General features: G+C 43.8%; 3 protein-coding genes across 6 annotated transcripts in view; 1 reads left to right on the top strand and 2 right to left on the bottom strand.

Moving 5' to 3' along the window:
* Nucleotides 1-7,664: 7,664 nt before the first annotated feature.
* On the bottom strand, nt 7,665-9,117 carry NHLRC1 (NHL repeat containing E3 ubiquitin protein ligase 1). The gene is made up of 2 exons (XM_033056121.1): nt 9,113-9,117; nt 7,665-9,044 (listed from the first exon to the last, which is right to left on the bottom strand). The coding sequence occupies exons 1-2, from the start codon at nt 9,115-9,117 to the stop codon at nt 7,721-7,723; spliced, it is 1,329 nt and encodes a 442-aa protein (XP_032912012.1). The 3' UTR covers nt 7,665-7,720.
* On the bottom strand, nt 8,997-22,032 carry TPMT (thiopurine S-methyltransferase). Of its 4 annotated transcripts, none has more exons than XM_033060548.2 (9): nt 21,876-21,961; nt 21,296-21,456; nt 20,436-20,528; nt 19,269-19,401; nt 18,725-18,777; nt 14,793-14,867; nt 14,030-14,115; nt 13,024-13,068; nt 8,997-9,203 (listed from the first exon to the last, which is right to left on the bottom strand). In XM_033060548.2, exons 2-9 carry the CDS (start codon nt 21,433-21,435, stop codon nt 9,196-9,198), a joined length of 633 nt encoding a protein of 210 aa, XP_032916439.1. In that variant the 5' UTR covers nt 21,436-21,456; nt 21,876-21,961; the 3' UTR covers nt 8,997-9,195. The 4 variants fall into 4 exon arrangements, with proteins under 4 accessions (XP_032916439.1, XP_032916424.1, XP_032916417.1 ...); XM_033060533.2 differs by lacking the exon at nt 8,997-9,203 and adding an exon at nt 12,104-12,249 and having other exon boundaries at nt 21,947-22,032; XM_033060526.1 differs by lacking the exon at nt 8,997-9,203 and adding an exon at nt 12,104-12,249.
* The window catches only part of KDM1B (lysine demethylase 1B), a 24,677-nt gene continuing 23,944 nt past the window's right edge, over nt 21,962-22,694 (top strand). The window contains exons 1-2 of the mRNA XM_033060515.1: nt 21,962-22,039; nt 22,225-22,291. The gene's annotated coding sequence lies outside the window, so the exon portion shown is untranslated. The remainder of the gene's footprint in view (nt 22,040-22,224; nt 22,292-22,694) is intronic.

Below are 22,694 nucleotides of genomic sequence, written 5' to 3'. Positions count from 1 at the left end.
TGTGTTTGTTAAAACATATGGAAGTCAGCTCAGCACAGATCTTGGATCTGTCTGCTCTCTATTGAAGTCATTGGGAAGACTCACATGAAGTTGAGCAGGTTTCATCAGTTCCTGTAGAAGGTAGAAACAAGTGCTGAAGGTGCTAATTAAGGTGCACAGTAAGACTTGTGATCTTTTATTTAGAAAACAAAACACCCCATTGCTTCTCCTCCCAGTTCTCTCCAGTCTGAAGAAAACATACTAAAAATAATAATCTCATAACTACCACCACCACCAAAATTATCAGCAACAGATCATACTCTCATTTTTCTATTAAAGACTGTCAAAGAGTGCAACCACTTTGTTGTCATGTTGCTTCAAGTTTTATCTTCATGATAAAAGGCTTGCTCTTTGCAGGTGAAAATATAAATTGAGGAACAGATGGCCTGTGGAGGCTTCCAAGCTTCTTGTAGGTTTTCAACACCAGCACTGGATATGAAAACTCAGACCAGTTATAGCAGTCACCCACAAAATCCAATACAGGGTCATGGGACCAGCCTGCTGCTATTGCGGAGGACTGAAAAAAACCCAGCAAACCAGTGACTTCTGATTTAATTTTCCCACAGTCACTATTACAAATGGAGCTGCACAGGAGGCGCTGGGGTAGAAGGATTCTTAAAACTGTTCGTGCACACATAGTTTGAATTGTACAGTCGTTCACCCTCTTCTCTCCTGTAATAAAGCTTGCATTGCCTGTCTCCCAAAGGCATTCCCTGAATGACTTAGGTCCTTTCCCACCATTCATATTGTGATCTGAGGTTTCCTCCCTTTAATCTGACAGCAAAGATGAAAGGCTGTTTTAGAAAAGAAACACGGCAAAACCAAAACATGGACAGAACCTCTGGGAGAATTAACCTTTCTTCTGAAATCAAAGTGGTGAGGACAGACATGTACACCACAGTTTGACTGAACAACAGCTGATGAGAAATACAGTTCTGGAAAGGACTAACCCAGCTGAGAATAATGGGTAAAAGTTGTGCAGAAGTCATAAATAGGAACAATGTGATTGAAATTCAGAACTCAAAACTTTAGCCTTATTATCAAGAACACTGACTTGAGGTTTAAGTCAAGTCAAACAAAAGGGTGAAACTCCATTTCTTGATATAGATGTCTGATAATAGTTCAGTTGCATGGCTTTTATTTTTCCAGTGAGAGAGATACAAGAAAGATTTACTTCTGCCTTCAAGGTACACTTTTTAAAGTGGTTTAGGTTTGTTTGTTTGTTTTTTATCTCAGTAACACTAACACAGTGGAAATATGTGAAATATAGTATTAGCTGCATTTTAATGATAACACCATCCAACTACTGAACAGCTTTATGAATATCACAAAATAAATTACAAAAAGCTCTAGTGCTGGGCCTGGAGTAAGTTCAATTTCACTTTGCCATACTAGGGAAGAAATGGTGCACTTTTCACTCAGTCTTTAAAAGGCAGCAATCCTTCTTGCAAAATAAAACTAAAAGTGGCTAACTACCCTGCAGCCTTAGAAATCTTTTCACACAGTCTTCTTGGGACTAGAACCTACAGTGTCATCTCTACTACAGTGTAAACACCATAACTTTTCGAACCTGCGGGCTAAGACTAAAAACCTCCTCTGTAGGATGTGCAAGACATGTTCAGGTATAAGGTCTCCCCTGCCGCCAGTCCAGAGTGGGTCTTAACCCAGCTCGCTGGTTACTGAGCAACTGCACATGCCAAAAGGGAAGTGTGGTATTGCTCCACTCAATCTAAAGAACTGCTGGGAACCAAGCAAGGGTTCAGTACATTATGAAAGAATAAATTAAAAAAAGCTAAACTATTACAGTAAGTTTCTTTCACAAAAGATTTCTGATGCTGAAAGTCATAATTGCTTATAATATATTCTAAACATGCACATGGACTTTCAGCACATAAAACCCCAAAGCAGCATTCCCAGAATTATCATTGTAAAGTCTGCTGCAAAGACTTCTCCAGGGCAAACCTCTGCACTAGCCTGAATTTTCCTGACTTCAAGCCCAGTCCTGCAGCATTTATTTATGTGGACAATTCCATTTGCAGTACTCATGACTGCACAGATAAACTACTCATGACAGAGCAAGCCTCAACTCAAACAAGTCAGTTCAAGTAATATTAGGAATAGAAAAGGACTAATACACGTACTTTAAATACTTCTGGCTCCATAATGTCATGCTGTAAGTTGAGGGGAAATTGGCAGAGAACTCACTGAAGAGCCCTATTTCCTACTTAATGAAGGACAATGACAGATAAGGGAACCAGGCACATCCTTTTCATATTAAAGTGATTATATATTTTTAATACTTAATCTGTCTGACTCTTTTTGCTAGATTTCTTATAAAGCACATTTTAATGACATTATATTTCTTCTCATGGTAGTGCCTTAGCAGGTGATAGTAAGAGGCACAATTTTTCTTTGTTTCGTACTTTTAGCACAGATCATTAATTACTAAATACTGGTTAATACTGGTTAAATTCCAGTCCATATTATTCAGGAAATCATGCTAGGTGAACATCAAATGGGTTTTACATTTCATCTATTTATATTTGGAAAAATTCCCAGTAAGAGTTACCTCCTGTGATTATGTAGGTGTAGAGTTCTTTCAAGATCATTTTTTTGTACTAGAAGTTTTAAAAGCAAGTTTTGATAAATTTTTTTTTTTGTTGGTTCGTTTTCATAGTATCTTCAGAGTCTTCTCAAAGTAAATTCTTTCTTTTTCTCAGTTATAATTTTATATCTCTAATCCTATGTCTTCCTTAAAATTGCCTACCCTTTATTCATTACAAGGCATATAATGATATTTAAAGTATTTAAAATGTTTTATGGAATCTTGTGACAAGCAATAGTTTCCTGATTTTAAAAACAATATATTCCATGAAAGCAGGATTTCTTCTCTCACCTCAACTTTCTGCCCATATAGTGCTTACCTGTGAACAAAGAATAAAAATCCCCACAATAAGAGGGATCTTTAGAAAAATGCTACATATGTATTAATTCAATTACAGGAAGCATACTTCCCTAAAATGCCTAGTTTGCTCCAAATCTTTATTTCCCCTCGCAGATTTTTGCAAACTAATAGATAATAAAAGCTATAAGTAACATAGTTCTCCTAAAGATTGCTATCTGGAAAGTGTCTAATTGTAGCTGGAAAATTTGTTTAAATGCAGGTTATTCCTCTGCCAGAGGTAAATACAAATCAAAAGGCAACAGCCCTTATCATCTTGTCCATTTTCCAGGATGAAATGCTTCACCTCTTAAGAATGCATTCCCTTTGCTGGAATGATGGGTGTGCTCTGTGCTCTGACTTGGTGGAGTTCACCCTCTGCTTAAGCCACAGATACCTTCCATTAATTTTTTCTCCTTTTCAGAGTTGATCTCCTCTCCTCCTTTCTAACCTCAATGTGAGATCTGAGCATTTCAAAACTGAAACCACTCACTTTTGCGGAGCACATTGGAAGCAATTATGTGGTTTGGAAGAGTATTAATTTCCATGATTTGTAGGAAACACCAAAGGAATTAGTAACAAGAAGATCATGAGTATAGTGTCAAAACTTCTTCCAAAATCAGGAAGGCACCTCCCAGACAAGAGGGTGATTAAACACAGACTCTCACCGTGTTATCAAGGTAACCTTTTAATGGGAACTCTGAGATCTAGCTGAAGTCTGCCAAAGGCTTCCCTTGATTGTCAGCTCTTGTCTGCAGCTGCAGGGCCAAGCCATTTGTACTGTGTTTGCCCCGCAAAGAGGCTGGAGCACCAGGTTCAGGAATATCTGTAAATCTCTTGGAAAGCAGTAGTGAGAAAAAGGTGTAAGTGCAAGGCATCATCTGCTCCCTGAGAACCTCTCTAGTATCAGAAAGCTTTGAAGCTGTCCAGGAGAATCAGACACCTTCCTCAAAGGAAGCACTTTAGAGAAAGCCTGGATGTTTACGTAACAGTATCAAAGAAGTGCTTGCTGTTCGCTGAACATCTGTCAGTTCTCCTGATATGCCTGAATGAAGAGGGAGGTTTAGAACTTGCTTGAAAAATATGTGTATTTTTGCTTTGCTCCTGTGGAGGCAAGCTGTGACTCACAGGTGACATGTAAACTGTAAGAGGAGCCTCTGAGAAGAGTCAGGGAAAAAACCCCAAACATTGAAGAGCAAGAAATTCTCCTCTGCAGGGTGCAACAGCACTTTGACCCATGATCCCCAGGGAAGAAAACTGCTTTTTGACCTCCATCAATCCTTCCAGAATTGAAAGGTCTCCTATATTCAAGGCTATCATCTTGATGGACCTGCTCTATAAAATTCTTAGTGGTTTGGGGGCTGGATATTACAGGAGATCCCCTCTTCCCCTGATATCAGTCCATGTTAAAAAATGCTACAGTGATGTTACATCCATGTTTTGGGAAAATATAAAGATCAAACTGATCTGCACAGCAATGTGACTGGAGGGAATGGACAGATGCTCAAATGGACAATGGCCAAAATGAAATAAATTTTACATTTTTTCACTCTTTCTCTGTTACTCATCAATCTGAAAAAAAGTATTTATCTAAAATTATTTTCTTCACAAGCAAAACAAAAAAATATATATGCATTTCTGAAACTCCTCTGACTCCTTTAATTCCTTAACACTGTAAACATACCCGGATACATTAATGTGCAACCTGAGATCAGTGCTTAAAAATACACCAAATAGGAATTGCAGTATGTGTGTGTGTGTGCACAACATAGCAATCTCTACTAGGGGCTGAAGACATGACACTTAAGGAATACTGTCCATTATATTTATTTGGTTTTAATCCAATGGCTAGAGCATGAGGTGCAGAGAGTTATGCAAAGGTGGTGGCTTTTTAAAAAATAAACTCAACAGTAATTGTCACTGAAGCAACTAGACACAGTCCTATATTCCTTTCCAAATGGAATGGCCACCACTCTTTTCCAAAAGTAAGCATACATCTAGCTATCCCCATTCCAAGTACACCAGTCAGACTCCAAACCTAAGGAATCAGTTCAAGCATGGGCCCTTCAGTATTTGCCATCCCTCTATCAGAACACAAAATTTTGTGTCAAAAGAAAGATTTCAGCTTTACTGCTGCATTTCCCCTTACACACCGAAGAACTCAAAATTTTTAATACTTGATTTTATACAGTTCATTGTGGCTTCTCAATTTAGGCACCTGCATCAAATTAATTGAGGCAGAATATAATAGTTCCTTTGATGCAGTGTTGTACAACACTAAGCACCAAGCTGTAGAGTAAAAGGAGAATAGTTGCATTGTTCACAGAAGTACGCATTTGCTTTCAGTAGGTAGGTAAAGTAGAGACTGCAGATGTCACACAGGAAAAAAAATTCTACTAGGTAGAATAAAGTCCCAAAGTTCATTTTGCTTACAAACCCAAAAAGAAAGTGATTTCTAGTTACCAAAAGAGACAGGAACAGAATGGGCAACAATGGGAGTTTTTTTGTAGATTTTAAAACAGTATGAGTCAAATGTTTAAAAATCAACATTTCAACTGCTGGAAAGTTGCCTACATGGCAGTAGGTCCTAGGAAATTTGCCCATCCATGAATTTAGTAGCTAAAAACAAACTCCCGGTGCACACAAAGGTTTGAGAAGATGAAAGCTCACAGCCCATGGTTCAGAGGAAGTGTTACTGTGACAAAGTATTAATTATGTATGAATACATCATTGATGGCATTGCATGCATTTTGACACACAGCAGTCCCCCAAAGGAAGTGTTATCTAACTGGTTCTATCAAAGGCAAGCGTTTCCTTGGCATCTAGAAAGGAATATATAATCCAGGGGTCTGCTTCTCTGAGTAAATTTCCTTTCCCCTCCCCCCCCCCCAACCCCCCTCAGCTCGGGCCATACAGCTCATACTGCAGAACATCCAAGGAGAAATTCTGGTTCTTCCAAAGGCACTTGCTGTTTGGCCAGGCAGTAGAGAAGGCTGAAAAATACCAACTGCGCACATCCATATAATTTTCAATAGCAAAAAATGGCCCGACAGTAACTTCTGCAGGATATCGCCAAATGGAAGAATAAACCAGCTACAGGGCAACTGCAATGGTGTTGTAACAAGGAAACACGTGATGAAAAGATAAGAGGAATTATCACTAAATTATTAAAACATAGGAGTAAGCAAATCACACTTTATTGGCAGGTTACTGTTTAATTAACTTTTATAAACAGCTGCAATTATGAGATTTGTTTTGTTTAAATAAATGTTGACACAAAACAGATTAAAACATTGGATGAATTAGAAGGCTAAACTGCTCCAATTTCACGCACGTATTTGGTGCTGTAACACATGCAATTATTAAAGGCCTTGAAATCAGACCAAAAGCCAGATAAATAATGTACTGATAGATTGCCTGCGAATTTCAAATTAGATTAGTTAATATTAATGATTTCAATTGTTAAAAAATAAAATTACCCCAAAAGTTTTATGCCATTTTAACCTACTCATCTCTACCTCAGATAGCATTTGCATTTATATCTAACTTCATTTTAATGCTGAACCTTCCAAGTAATCATTTTAGCAGCAGATAAATGCCTAAAAATGCAACAGTGACTTCTAGTGGGGGTATTAAATCCTTCTCAAAATAAGTCATATATAGCATAATTTCCGCTATGTAATAAGGCAAAAGTGTCCACAGTAAAACTGTGAGAATATAAATGAGAATATAATATTACTGTGAGTAAAACAAGAGAATATAAACTGATCTAAATCTCCTTTGTGTTCACAATCAACAAAACCTCATTTGGAAGCTAGGGAAAAAAAAATGAGGCTTACTTCTCACTAACATTTCAATTTGCAGTTGAATCCTGGGGTTTGGAGTGCAAAAGCACCATATTAATGACAAACCAGGGGCAGGCAGTGCTGCAAACCTCCTACGTGTAGCTGTGTTAGCAGCACAGCCAATTCAAACTCACACATGCAGGAGTATTTGTGGTCTAAATGTGACAAGAGGCTTTTAGGCAAAGCAGCCCACGCTGTGTAACCACATACCAGACTACCTCTAGGTAAAGACACAGACTTGGGCATTTTAGAGGAAGACAAAGCGCTCCAGTACAACCTTAATAAAGGTGGGAATCAACTAGCAGAGAAAAGAGTGCTCCCAGAAATGCATTTTCCTGGTACAGAAAAAACAGACTTTGAACATGATTTCACTTCTCATAACTCACTCATCAGTGGTAGCTCCTCCATTACAATGATTTTAGCTGGATTTATGCAGCCTTGAAAGGAGGCTTCCAATTCTCCTATCATTCTGTCAAGGCAATCTCCTCCCTTGTGCATAATTTCTGGAAACAGTTCTGTTAGGAGTGTATCTATACTTAATTAAGAATAGCAAAAACTATGTGCTGGGAAATGACGCACTACTTTCACAGGTGCTGGTCTTTGATTACTTGCCAAAAAGAACCAAAACCACTTGGTTGTCAAGGCATGGAATAGTTTTAAAATGCCAAATTATTTGTTTGGCTGATTTGTTGTTGGCTACAGGCAGCAACAGCCAGGTCCTCTCCCACAGGCAGGCAAGAGACGTGATACAAGTTTTGCAGGAAGCACGGCTTGTTGGTCAGAGGGTGATTTCACTCCAAGCCCCAAAACCGCCTCCTCCCTCCGCTCCTGCAAACACCACATGCTTTATGGCCAGAAGCAGCTTGAGCCTGCAGCAGTAAGCATCTAAGCCCACTCAGGTAGAGCTATATACTTTCACTGAATGATCACCGCTGTCTAAAACGACGAGGGAATTGTTTGCCGTGTAAGTCAGTCCGACAGGATAAGAAAGCCCGTGGCTAATTAGAGGATTAAAGATGGGAAATTCCTCAGGTTTCCCTAAACATATGACAGCCTGGCTACAAACATCCGTTACTATAACACGACCCTCTTTGTCAAAGGCCACAGCGGTAGCATAGATTGTGGAGGGAAAAACGAGGTTCAGACCGAAGCTGTCCATCTGGCCGATGAGATCCATCTCCGCACTGAATATCTTCACGCGGGTGCTGCCCCTGCTCGGCCCTCGAGCTTTCAGGTGCTCTATTACCACGACAGCACCCGAGGTCTGGCAGACCGCGACCGCTCTGGGGCTGACCAGCCGGGACCGGATCATCTGACACTTCTTTAATTCTCCCCTTTGGAAGTCGGCCGCCAAGAGGTAGAGCGCGCCTGCCTCCGAGTCTGTCAGGATGACTTCGCTCTTGGGGGTGGCATCCAAGCCCCAGGGCAAGCAGAAGCCTTCCCGGACAGCCAGGACACCCCTTCCATCAAAATCGAAAGCCTTCACGGAGCAGTCCCCGCCGTCCGTGACCACCACGTGCCCGTCCGACGTGACCGTCACATCGAGCGGATACTTGATGTCGTTGCTCGCCGGCCCCCGCTCCCCGAACCGCCCCAGGCAGAACCCGCTCGGCCCGAAGACGTGGATCCTCTTCTTGCCGTCGTGTGCCACTGCCAGGCGGCCCGAGCCGGGGCAGGCCGCCACGCCGGTGGGGTTCACCAGCGACCCCCAGCCCCCCAGGCACAGCCGCAGCCCGAGCCCCGGGGGAGCCGCCGCCGCCCCTCCGCCGCTCCTGCCCAGGGCCGAGGCGAGGCCGCCGGCGGGGCCCAGCAGCTCCAGCAGCTGCAGCAGCGGGCGGCAGTCGCTGGTCTCGGCGGGGCCCCAGAGCCGCCGGCAGAAGGGACACTCCAGCCGCTGGCGCTCGGCGCCGGCCAGGGCCCCCACGCAGCCCCGGCAGAGGACGTGCCCGCAGGGCAGGTTGAGCGGCCGCCGCTGCCCGTCGGGGCCGTATGGCTCGAAGCACACCCGACACTCGAGCAGGCTCAACTCCGCCTCGTCCTCCGCCGCCATCCCCGCCCGAGGAGAGCGATCGGAGCCCCCCCGGCCGGCCCGCAGCCCCCGGGCCCAGCGGGGCGGGCGCTGAGCGCGGCTGAGGCGGCCGCGCGCCCCCTGCGGGCCCGCGGGGGAGGAGCAGGGCCCGGGCCGCCCTTCCCGCCGGCAGCGCGCAGTGCCCCTGTCCCTGTCACCACAGCCCCCGCACGTCCAACAGCGTTCATATAACCACCAGAGCGTTCAAATGTCCATCACGACATCCAACTGCCCGCTGGAATATTCATATATCCACCAGATTGTTACAGACGTCCCAGTCACCCCACTGCTACTAGCTCTCCTTATGCACCTACCAGAGAAAGGAATTAAGCCAGAAATCACTGAGTTGTAGAATCACGGAATGGTTTCGACTGGAATGGACCTTGATGATTATCTAGTTCCAATCCCCCTTCCATGGGCAGGGATGACCAGGATAGACCAGGTTGCTCAAAGTCCCATCCAACCTGGCTTTGAACAGTTCCAGGGATGGGCCATTCCACAGCTTCTCTGGGCAAACCTGCTCCAGTCTCATCACCCTTGCACTAAGGAATTTCTTCTTAATGTATCACCTAAACCTACCCTCTGTCAGATTTCCCCTTGTCCTGTCACTGCATGCTCTTGCAAAAAGTCTCTCTCCAGTTCTCCTGCAGGCCCTTCAGGTACTGGAAGGCTGCTCTAAGGTCTCCCCAGAGTCTTCTCCAGGCTGAACAATCCAAACTCTCTCAACCTGTCTTCATAGGAAATGCACTCCATCCCTCTGAGCACCTTGATTTCATTGGATTTTCCTGCTGCTCTGGCGAAGTTTAGAAAATATTTACACTCACCACTAGTAGACACATTTCTCAGACAGGCATGTACACACATTTTTATAAGGTGCATGGACAGCATGTGCTCCTTCTGCTAGGTGTATTTACAGGGTATTCTCAGAGTAATTGCAGGGTGCACACAGATCTTACACATCCTGGAATGGCTTTTGGCACGTGGCATTGCTCTTGCCAGGCTGTCGCATGCCTGGGAGTCCTGTGCAGGACAGCAGAGAGCATGTGGCAGCCTCGTGCCAAGCGCCTGGCCTTTTGTGGCTATCGTGTATCCCTGAAGTCTGAGATAAACTTCAGGAGCTCTCATGTTGCATCCGGAAAAAACTTGAAAGGAAAGAGATGCTTTAACCTGGTAGCTGCAGTATTGCCAGGAGTGAAAACAAATAAAACCAGCAGCTCTCAGCTTGCACTGGCCCACCAGCTACATCCCCTCTTCTCCCCGTGAGCCCAACCTTGAAACACGAGTATCTACAAGCAATACTGAGTGTTCCAATAAGCTGTGGGTGTGGGGACTGCTGTGCTAAAACCAGCAGACTCATTTGCAGCTCTAGGACTATGGCACTCTAAAAAGCCCCATGGCTTTTTCTCACCTTCTATTCTTGATGAATTATGATACATTACATTGCAATCATACCTTTCCCTTCAAAATAAGCTGCAAAAGGGAGAAGTTGCTGTGCTCTGTTACCCTCAAAGCAGAGAAGATTTTCCTCATATTCAGATGGAGCTTCCTGTGTTCCAGTTTGTGCCTTTTTCCCTTTGCCCTTTTTTCTGTCCCTAGGCACTACTGAAAAGTCTAGTCCCATCCTCTTGTCAACTGCCCTTAAAGGTACTTGTAAGCATTGATGGTCTCCTCTCAGTCGCCTCCTCTCCAGGATAAACAGTCCTAGCTCTCTCAGCCTTTCCTCATCAGGAAGATGCTCCAGTACCCCAGCCATCTTTATACCCCTCTGCTGGACCTACTCCATGTTGACATCTTGCTTGTACTGAGGAGCCCAGGACTGGACACAGCACTCTCAGGGCTGAGTAGAAGGGCAGGATCACCTCCCTAGATCTGTTGATCACACTCTGCCTAATGCACCCCAGGATACCACTGGCCTTTTTGGCCACAAGGGCATACTGCTGGCTAACTTGTTGACAACCAAGACCCCCTCTGCAGAGCTGCTTTCCAGCAGGTCAGCCCCCAGCCTGTGCTGGTGCACCTTCCCCAGGTGCAGGGCTCGGCACTTGCCTTCTTTAAACTTCATTAGGTTCCTCTCTGCCCGGCTCCTGTGCCTGTCCAGGTCTTGCAGCACGGCAGCATAGCATTTTGGTGTGTCAGCCGCCATTCCTAGTTTTGTATCATCATCAAACTTACTGCAAGTACACTCTGTCTATTCAGGTCACTGATTAATGAGGTGAACAAAAATGGACCCAGTACTGACCCCTGGGAACACTGCTTGCTAAAGCCTAACTAGCCTGATGACAACACTGAGCTCTGCCACTCAGCCAGTTCTCAGTCTATCTCACTGTCCAGTAACCCAGTCCATTTCCCTTGGTGAATCCATGTTGACTACTCCTGAGAACCTTCTTTTCCTCCACTTGCTTAGAGACAACATCCAGGATGAGCTGTTCCAAGGAAGAAGGTGAGATTGACTGGCCTATAGTTTCCTAGATCCTCCTTCTTGCACTTTTCAAGACTGGAGCGACATTGAAGCAACTGGACTGGCAGTCCTCAGGCAGCCCTCCTGTACACTGTCACCTTTCAGAGATGATGGAAAATGGTTTAGCAATAACATCTGCAGCTCTCTCAGCCCTCTTTGAACACTCTTACCCAAGTCCTGTTGATTTGCTTGCCCGTAGCTGTGCTCTCAAATGAGGGACCAGAACACCTGTGAGGAACTGCCAGGACATTTTCCACCCATACTCTCCCCTTTACTGTCATCTAATCTACTTCCTTCCAGTATTTCTTGCTGGATGGTAATTTCCACTCACAGCCAGCTCTTCACTTGACATACATTCACAGGGATGGAGAGAACCAACTTGCAGCAGCTTCCCCCCTCTCTCTGCCCAGCCTGGTGCAAGGCCAGTGCCCCAGAAAACAGAGTTTGAACCACAGCTGCCACACTCCCAGCTGCCAGCTGACAAGGCTGAGTTACAGAGTACCAGGCAGACAGCAATAGCTGAAAAGGACCAGAAATATTTCTTTCTCACAGCTCTCATAATTTGAATTTATATAGAAGAAAAAGGTATACTTTGGTAATGGTTGGTTGTGCATGGAGTATAAGAAAAGCTGTTCACATCCCAAGACAGTAAAGGCAGCTGGGTAGGAGAGCTGACTTGGAATGCAAAATGGACAAAACCTCTGCTTTAAGAATGCCCCATTTTAAAATTTTAGATATAAGTAAAAGCAAGGTGGGAGGCAAGTTATTTTAATAAACTTTAGTCAAGCTACAAACTTTAGTAGATATAGCACCTCCAGAAAATAATCTAGTCCCCATTGTCTATGCCTCTCCGAGAAGTCATCGACTTTTTCAAGACACCTAATTTCACAGCAGTTGCCTGAAAATGAGGTAAGAATAACAAATTAGTGAATGATTAGTCAATGAAAAATGCAAACTGTCCAGAAAAAAAAAAACCTTATCCACAGATTTTCCCCCAGTGCCTAACACAGTGCCATAAATGCACTGGGGGAAACTTAATTGCTTTCTTTTGCACTGGGATGCAACTGTCTATGCCAATGACTCACTGCACACAAACACTGCCAGAGCCTCAGAAAGTTGTAAATTTAAAAGTGAGATATTACAGCACATTAGGAGGAACTCCTAAAATAAATTCCTGACATAGCTCCAAATTTAATTATTTTGATCAATTTGAATTGTACATTTTTAGCATTTTCTTTGAGTGCCATGTTACTTTTCTTCTTTTTCACGGAAGTACAGTAGCAACTGTAGCACTGGTAGGACTTGTATTAAAACCAGGGTGACTGGTTGATGAGATGCAGGCAAAGACAAAATGGTCAAACAGGACTCTAAGACTGCAGCTACAGGATTACTGACTGGAGTATGAATCCTGGGAGAATAAAAAGGTACCAAAGGGAGACAAGAAACTGTCTCTTGGGTTTTCTTCATATCTTTTGAAGAACTGAGAATTTTCCATGACAGCAAAATCCCTGTGGCTAAATGGTATTTATTTTTCCCAGGATTTTTCCATTACTCCAGCCTTTAGACAAGAAGCAAATGACTGTATCACTCATCACAGGGCAAGGTAGAGGAATATGAACATGTTTATGTGTTTTGAAAAAAAATCCTAAGGGTTAGGTGAAATTTTACTCACCAAACAAACTTTTAATTTCAGATTCAGGAACATAAAATGGTGGGCCTGAAAGCAAAGGGATGAAGCTAATCAGAGAGGAGACATGGGAAGAAGACAAAATTTCCACTGCAGTAGGAGAGCCAACCCCTTCACTCACAGCACCTGGCCTGCAATTGGGCTCTAGGGGGTAGCACCATCAGCAGGAACCAGAAAACATATCCAGGAACTCATGGCACCTTGGCGGGCCAGACAGCTTCAGGTGATGCTGCTGCTTCATCTCCAGCTGCAGCAGGGAATCATGAATGTGACATGGATATGACCACTCCCAGTGTGCTGTGGGAATCTACAATCTCTTTATACTGCAGTGGCACAATTAAAGCTAAGCGCTAAACAACATCAGAGGGAAAGCAATGAATTAAACTGTTGTTGCTTGTGATAGCAAGACCTATTTTTTGCAGGGATAATTATGCTGAAGGGCCCAAAAGCAGAAAAAAAATCTTTATTTTGTGAGTTAATAAAAAATCTCCTGCTTCAGTACATAATATAAAATCTGTAAAAGGAAAAATACCTTATGATTTTTACAGAATTTCACCTCCTCCCAGTGCATTCAGTGTGCGGTACTGGCTGAGAGGCACAAGATGGGGAACACATTGGGTTGCAAATACTGGATAAACAGCATGAAGCTGATGTTTTGGGAGTGTTTCAAGTTCCCGAGGCCAGACAGGATGTTACTAAGTGCTCTGACTTCCAGCTTCATTGTAGCAGCCACACTTACAGTTTCATTTCATTGTTAATATACCATGACTGTCCTCAACTTACCCTTAGCATGTCTGAATGCTAGAAAAAACATAAATTTAGTCCCAAGCTTGGTCAATACCCAAACTTGTTAACACACGGTTATACTGGTGTCACCAGCTAACAAAGCTATGCAGATAAAAATCTTAAGGAAGATACTAAAACATCTGCTATATCTTTATATTATTTGTATTAGAGCAAAATCTCAACATGAACAGTATAAAGTTCTCACCTTTGTGTTTGTTTGGATCATATGAAACAGTAACAAGGAGATAAGAAGAATTTTTCTCCACTAGGTTGATCATCAAACTGGCATAGCTAAAAGGAAAAAAATTGTACTTCATTAATTTTGTAAATCATTCAAGTATAGCATTCAAAAGATTCAACAAAATACACTTCTATGCAGACAGAATTTGAGCTGAACTGCACAGAGACTAAGCAAAACTTAGTTTAAATTTCAGGAGCATAAAATTCATGCTACACATGAATTTCTTTGCACATTCAACTCAAGATTAACAGACAAATGAAGTACTCATCTGCCACAGTCTAGAATACAATACACAGTACAGTACTGATCTTCTAAAATTACTGTGCATTGAAGATTCTGCATCTAATTAAAAAATCCCGGGAGCAGGTTCAAACTAAATTTGGGTTGGCTATAGGCAAGAACAAAAAATTGTAATCAAGGAGAGTGAGGGGGGAAAAGAACAAAGACAGAAGCAGTAGACGTGATGAAAAGGAAATAACAGAATTCAGATGAGGCTTGCAGCACTGCTTCTGATGGGCTGGAACAAACCACATATTTTCCCACCAAGAGGCAGGGTGGCTTCCTGAGGGAAGAGTACAGCACTCTGTGACTGCAGCAGATGCTTGTGGTAGAGAGGAACTTGTGTCGGTTGGTGCTTTAAATGAAAAATGACTCATTAACAAGTCACAGGATCAAAAATTTATCACTGATACATCTGAGAAAAATATTAACAATGCAATTTACTAACCGTTGTCTGTCACATGGATTCACAGCTACAAGAGCTCCTCTGTCCCAAACCCCATCAAATTTGCCAATTATTGAGCTATAAGGAGAGAAGGAAAAGGCTTAAAAACAGTATAGAGACCATCTTCTTTCAGACACTTTTGTGAGGTCACAAGGATTCTGCAGCTAGTGATGCAGATTCCCCACCACCTTTTTGTCATGGTGCAACATTTTCGTAATCGAAACCAACAGGATCTAGAACTCAAGAAGCCCTCCTGGTTCTTCATCCTGCTGTAATAGCAAAAAGGTGAGGGAATTGGTCAGTGTTTCCCCACCATTAGGGGCTGTTGAGACACAGCAGGGAGGAAGGAATAGATTTAACACATATGGGCTACAAGTCTGGGTGTTTCAGTAACCACATCCTGCTAATAACTCAGCACATCAACAGTTCCTGACCACCTTCTAAAACCCATGCATGATTTCATACACAGGCTAAGGAAGGTGCCTTGCTGATTTACTATCATTGACTCAGCACATTCAGTAACCTTTTTTTTAGACACCTGAACTCCCAGCTACATGCCCAGGACAGCTAGCTTCAGCTTGCAATTTGTTTAATGCTAGAAAAGCTAAGTTACACTGCTGCTTGCCTCAGTGCAACTCTGCTGCAGACACTAGTTTTGCTCCTGGGTATGCTGGCCATCCAAAGCCTGCAAGTGAACAAGACTATCAAGAAATGCCTTTTACTAATGGATGGTAAGAGCAGCCAGGGAGACACAAAAGGCAAGAATATCTGGGGATAAGAAAGAGCCTTGGTTTTGGTAATTATTAAAATAGGAGGTTAGACAGTAAGGTAGTAATAAAGTCAATTGCATAATTTTAAAGAAAGTTTGAAAAAGCTTACTTAGAAAAATGTGGCATGGAATTGTGTAATACTCTTCTGCCTACTGGGCAGGTGTCAGAGTCCAATTGCATCACCTCTCCATTTCTTAATTTCTGTCTTCATTTCTGTACAGGTTTTGGCTAGGGTAGAGTTATCTTTCTCTGTAGTAGCTTGCATGGGGCTGTGTTGGATTTGGGCTTGAAATCATGTTGATAACACACAGATGATTTAGTTACTGCAGAGCAGCACTTACACAGCACCAATACCTTTTCTGCTCCTGACACCAGTGAGTAGGTTGGAGAGCACAAGAATGAACAGGACACTGGGTGGGGACTCAGCAGGCACAGCTGACCCCAACTGAGCAAAGCGAAATTCCAGATCATCTGGCTCCAATTGCAGCAATAAAACTGGGTGGGAGGTTAGTGGATGGAGGCACTGCTTGGTGGCTGGCTAGGCATCAGTTGCTTGGTTGGTGGTGAGCAACTGCTTTTGTTTGCACCTCTTGTCTTTCTTGGGTTTATTTCCCCCTCTCTTTGGTTTTTCTTTTTTGTGTTTTTTTTCCTTACAACTTTTTGAAATTCCTTTTTAATTATTAAACAGTTTTTTAAATTATTAAACTGATTTCATCTCCACACATGTTTCTTTCTCACTTTTACCCTTTTGATTGTCCCTATCATCTCATGACAGAGGAGTGGGCAAGCATCTGTGTGGTGCTTAGTTCCACCACCTTAGCCAGAGTGAAACCATGAGAACTTCTCTCTGCCCACTGCTATCTTCAATGACATTGCTAAGTCTCTGGCATCTAACCTACAAGCTGATCCTGTATTTCCCACTCTACTGCGATGAGGCACGATAACACTTTCAAGTGCTGACTTCTTTTAAAGTTTGCCAAGTCTAAGCATCTAATTTAAATAAGCAGACTCATAACTGAAAGGAGGTTTTTAAAGAGACAGTTAAACAAGCAATGGACATGCAGGGTATAAAGGAAAGTTCAGTGGGGCAGGTGACAAACTTGATCTTCTGAGGCTTGGGGGCAGTTCTCCCTTCTGCGTAGCTGAGTCAGCTGGGTGACCTCAGGCAAGCCACTGGGGTTTTCTGCACTTGGTTTTTCTTTCCAACTTCAATCTGGTCTAACTGGAATGGCAGCAGTGGCTCCATACATGCATTTAATGTACTTTACTCCCCAGTGCTTTCATCAAGGCCTGCAGACATCCCAGGCTGCAGGCAAGCTCATGCTTGTGGCCTCGTCCCCATCCTGGTCTCCTGGCTGCCCAGATCGTAGGACATGCTGAGTGTCTGGGTGCCCCTTGTCCCTCTGCACATCCAATTTCCTTCACAACACCATGAAGCCATGAGGAAAAGGCACACAGCTATCTTTCATCCTGATGTGGGGTCAGGATGAAGCTAAGGTATGAGGATACCTTTCACGGTATCACACTGCTACGTGTTTATACAGCATTCAGCATGGGTTAGGTACTAGTACATCTAACAAAATTTAACAAGTAAATCAGAAATGCACATATTTGCAGAAAACCCACTGGATTTAAGAGTAAACTTCTGAATTTCTATCTCTGCATATATTTAGTAGTTTCAGTAAATGCAGTTTTTGATTTTTCTTTTGAAGTCTTGCAGCCATAATTGTATTAGGAGGTACAATGATTGTGTAACATAACTATTTTACATATGTCCCAGAATTCCCAGAAAGAGCAGTAATTCCTGTTACTCTTTAACTAGCAAGAGTCTTTGAAATGCCCCATTCTGACAAAGGTCAGGAGCATTAGTTTTCTTCTAATGAATGCTAGGCTAATGGAGATGAAAGGGTCCTGTTAGTAGGCCAGCTTCAACAAGACAGAAATAAGTTTAATTTCCATAATTACTGGGTAATTAATCAAATTGTCTGTACACAGAAACTAGAAGTGTGTGTGCATTTTTCTAGTCACAGGTATCTGCTGACTGATGTTGGGAATACAGTTCACTCTGCATCCAGAACGTCTATCTACCAATTTATTTTGTGATAACAAACTATGTACTGGATCCAGTGATATGCACTGAAATTGTCACTAATTACCTAACTCTGTTTATTTCCAAGTATTACTCCATCATGTTGGGACAGAAGTTACGAAGTTACAGGTTTCACCACACTACTTGCTACAAAACTTATGACTGAATTTTTCAAAAAATTCTGAGAAGCTTAAGCAATCCTTGGGCAACTTGTCAACTCACATGAAGAAAGATTTAAAAGGATCCACAGTGTAGCAAATAGCTACACTGGAGGGACAAGGTGGGTAAGAAACCAGACAGTATCTAGAGAGTCACATTCATACACACCCCATCTGTTTGACTCTTTGCAAGGCTAGATACACATATGCACTATTCAAACCAGCTGGAGCCAGCTGCAGCAGTAGAAGTCTCAGTCATGGTCTACTGTCTGAAAGACTCTGGACTCTAGCAATGAACAGTCCTTTCCCCAGCGTTTTGGCAGATTGAAAAAAAAAAAAAAGAGATTACATAGTAACATTGTGTTCTAGTGTCCTGAACTACCTATTGATAGAAGTAAATGTTAAGACTTTACCTCCATCCTACTGAAGAGCCACGAAACAAATTCTTGTGCCTGACAGCAAACAAACCCAAAAAAATTCACCAAAACCTTATAATCTAGGGGAAAATCACATCTCAGTAAGAACTGCAAGAGGAGGGAGCTATTGTGCTAAGAAACCTCTGGATATATTCTCTTTACTTTTACTAAGTTACTCTCAGTACGTGATTGTGCTAAAGTTTTGCTTCATAGAATTCATCAGTAATGTTAAAGATAATTTGGTTTTACTGTAAAAGCAAAAATGTTTTTTGATAACTTTCACAGAATGTCTTGGAATAAGAAGCCCATTTAAAGATAATTAGCTGTCATCCTTAACGATTAGCAATGGAATTAGACTTTTGTTGGAGACTGCCCATTCAAATTTCTCATACAAATTAATACAGGTTTGCTTGAGAGGACCTGACAAATTGTTGCCTGTTTCAAATAATAGTACTGGACATTTTGATTATGGAGAATTGTAAAACACAGTGAGTATTCCTACCTGGACAAGTCATAAATACTGCAGCAGTAGAGAGAAATGTTGCCAGAGGTACTCTACAATAAAAGTAAAGGAACAATCCTTATCAGCTAACTGTCTTTAAATACGTACTCATAAGTATATGTTTATACTTCACATCTTAAAATATATCCATACACTATTAAAAAGGAAAATTTAAAAATACATTACATGTAACAGGGAAAAACACTGAGAATTAGTTTTAGTTTGCTGAGGTAATTCTTCTGATCCCCTCCAGAGAGGCTCTAATCCATCAAGGCATGCAGCTCTTTTAAGGCATGGCCAGTTTTAAAATACATTCCTTCCACATTCAGGTGTTTCACTATCATAAGAAGGCCAAAGTAGTAAGTTTAGAAGAATAACTTCTCAGTCCAAAAATACAACTCAGAGCTTCCTTTTAGACCTCTTCAGGTGAGGTGAATGACTACCAGTAAAACAGAGGCATAAAAGCAGAATAACTTGTTTGCTCAGTTATGCCAGCATTGCATGATTAACCACACCAGATCATTTGACAACACAGGAGACATACCTGGAACATTTTTGCTCCTGAAATCTCAGGGACTGGCTCCTCACAATAAGGCAGACTGTGGTCTGAAAAAAATTCCTTCACTGCTTGCTCGCTGACCTCCACACCAACAACGGTGTGCCCCATGTCTGCCAGCCTGCACGCAAGAGAAAGAGTGCCCAGGTTTACATGAGGCCCACATGCTGGGCAAAATGTGTATCTCCCATGCATCATTTATTCATTAGGGAAAACCTAGCTTCAGGATGCCCTGATAAGTCTAATCCTGACTTTCTGAAGTGTTCACATTCTATTGAACACCTCCCTTCCATGATCTGAGCTTAAATTAGCACCCCTCAGCATACAGCTGGCAAGGATTTACATGCTTTATTTAGATTTAATGAATTATTCATTTATTCTTAATAATTCAATGAAAACAGAGGTGATCGCACTGAGAAACTGTCCATTCCAGAAAGGTGCTGTGCTGTGAACTGAGGTGACTGAGGCACACTGTCCACCCAGCTGCCTCTGTGGCTTGGCAGGAGTGGGCAACAAAGCAGGTGTGGTAACCTCCACGCTGCTGCAGCTCAGCAAAACACCAACATGTGTCAGAGCCCACAGTCAGCCTAGGAAGCAGTTTCTGTGATAAAACCTAAGAGCTGGATTACTTGAAAATTCAGTGCAGGTTTTGGTCTGTGCTTCCTTCCTCCAAGAAAAAACACTGGCTTATACAGGCCCTAATTTTAAATACAATACTCCCTCCCTCTGACCCTCCACCAAAAAAAAAAAAAAATTACATTTAGCCCAAATCACTTAAATTTCCAGAGTGGTATGCCACACGGTCTCTTGAAAATGTTGTCTGACACAACTGATCCCATTGTGGACAATTTAAGCTGGCATCGCTACTAAAAGCAGCAGTGGTAAGGGCATAGCTTCAGTCACTCTGTCCATTTAAATTCAGCACTCCCCAAGATGAACTTGGGATAATCAGGAGGACTTTCCGGTCTGACCTTATCCATTAAATTTATGGTACTATACAAAACACCAGCTTCCTCCTCCCTTCAGCTTCCCATGACACTGCTTTCCTAGCAGTGCATTTCCACTGGGCAATATAAGGTTGGGAATTCCCTCTCTCCTTCCTTCCCTCCCTCCCCATATCAAGTAAGATTTTTGCTCATATTATCTGTGTTTTACCATTTCATCTCTACGGCTTTACCACAAAGTGGGAAAAATATCCTCAGTCCACTCCTGCCATTTAAAAGAACATCCAGATACTTTTGGAGGAGCCTGTGGAAGAAGAGACACGTTTTACTTAACTCAGCGAGTATTTGTGCTGGCACATGAAAAGCCAAGTGCTAAACACTACGCCAGCTAGCACAAAAAACTCCGTAACGACAGGCTCAACCTGCTTCATGCCATTAGAAATAAAAACATTGAAAAAAAGCATTCACCTTCCATTTACATAGCAAGAAAGTCAATTTCATGTCATTCAGAAATTAACACCTTTATGTTTGTTCTATTTTCGTTTGTCTTTGCAAATAAACAATCTAACCAACCCAGCTCAAAGAGGGTCAAACAGAGATTTTAAACACAATGATTATGAAACACATGGATCAAGCAAATCATTTCTACAGGTCTTGAAAGACTATATAATCAGGTTTGCTCTCTTAGGTCCTTAGACTCATTAGGTCTTTTACTGCACGGTAGTTACTCTGATGCCCTCTGCACATTGTTTCAAGTTTTACAACATGAACAATAGTGCAAAGCCTCTCCATCAGAAAATTTAAGATTTTCTAGCCAAACTATCCAAGCTCTAAGGTTAAAAACCTGATTCAAGAGCAAAAGCTCTAAATCAATTTCAATGCTTTTTTCTATCCCTTGACAAATGTAGGTCACAAAAATATCTAAATTTTTGTTTCACAAGCTGTGCCCATGTAAGATAATTTGCTTGTTGCAAATGTTCCATTTTCAATTAAGAGTTTCTCGAAAGAGCCAAGCCACTCATCTCACGGCATTACTTAAAACAGTTTAGGCAGAAGAGTAAAGTCACGTACGGATGCCGTTGTTCCTTGTGAAACCCGATGTTACCCATTTCCCATTTTTGTAGCCATTCCTCCTCTGTCACCACTCTCTCTTTCTGAGACTCAATATCAGAGCCTTCCAGGAGCCCGGATGCATCCGCTGACTGGTCCATGTCTCAAGGGAGTGCTTGTAGCTGTGAAAAAAGAGAGAAGAATTACCCCCACGCAACGCATAGTTTGGAACTGGCTTTTACCTCCTCGAACCGGACAAAAATTTAGTAGATCTCAAGAGATCACAATTTGGTAACAGTCGTAATGTAGGTGTACAGAATGCGACAGAGCAACCAGCACACTCTTGCTACCGATCTCTTGGCCAGACCCCGTTTCCCGGGGCGGCTGGACGCGCCTGTCCAGCACTGCGGGACCGCCGGGGCCCTCCGTTTCCGCACCCATTGGGAAGCCCCCCTACCCCGGCAACGAAGGAGGGAGACGCCGACATTTCCCTCCCATGAAACCCAGCGGCTGCTGGGGCCGGGGGACCCGGGGGTGACCCTGGGCTGTTCAGCACCGGCCCGCCCGCCGCCCCCCGCCCGGGCCGCGGCAGCCGCGGTACCTGCGCGGCCGCGGGTCCCGCCAGCGCGGCGGGGCCGGGGCGGTGCCTCCCCCCCCCCCCTCGCTACGCACCGCGGAGAGCGGAAGCAGCGGCAGGAGGAGGCGGGCTGAGGGTGCACGGCACCGGGGAGGAGGAGGATGGCGGTGGGGATGGCGGCGGCGGCGGTGAGTGACTCCCTCCCTCAGCTGCAGCGCGCTCCCCGGGGCCGCTTGCTCCTCCCAGGCGTGGCGGGGCAGGCGCCGGCGCTGCCCCCGTCCTCACCTCCCCGCTTCACTCTTCCTTCCCCCTGCTCTTTCTCACTCCCTTTCACTCTTCCTTCCCCCTTCTCCACCCCTTTCCCCCGCTGCAGCTCTAGCAGGAGGCGGCGCGGACACGCGTGAATGTGGTCTCCGGCCCCCGAGTGACCCGGCCCTGAGGTGAGTGCCAGGCGCCGACCGCAGCGCCTGCCCCGGCACCGCCGGCACCGCCCCCGCCCGGCTCCGGGGCTCCCCTGCCCGGGGGGTTCCCTTGCTCCACGGGCTCCCCTGCCCCGGGGAGCTCCCCTGCCCAGGGGGGGTTTCCCTGCTCCGGGGGGCTCCCCTACCCGAGGGCTCCCCTGCCCTGGGGTGCCCCTCGGGACCCTCGCCCGCCGCCAGCTGTCACAGCCGCGGCCGGCGGGGCTGGGCACTGCCGTCTTATTCGGGCTGAGTTTAGAGGTGTGTGCACTCCCCGTGTTCATCAGGCTGCTCTCGCTTCCCCTCTTCTCTGACAGTGTGTGTGTGTGTCTGTGTGGTTTCTTTTCTTAATTTTTTTTTTCTTCCCCGAAGACAAACTTGCTGC

The sequence above is a fragment of the Catharus ustulatus genome, chromosome 1 (assembly GCF_009819885.2).
Source record: "Catharus ustulatus isolate bCatUst1 chromosome 1, bCatUst1.pri.v2, whole genome shotgun sequence".
In the NCBI taxonomy this organism is placed as follows: domain Eukaryota; kingdom Metazoa; phylum Chordata; class Aves; order Passeriformes; family Turdidae; genus Catharus; species Catharus ustulatus.
This window is presented reverse-complemented; position numbering and strand designations above follow the sequence as displayed.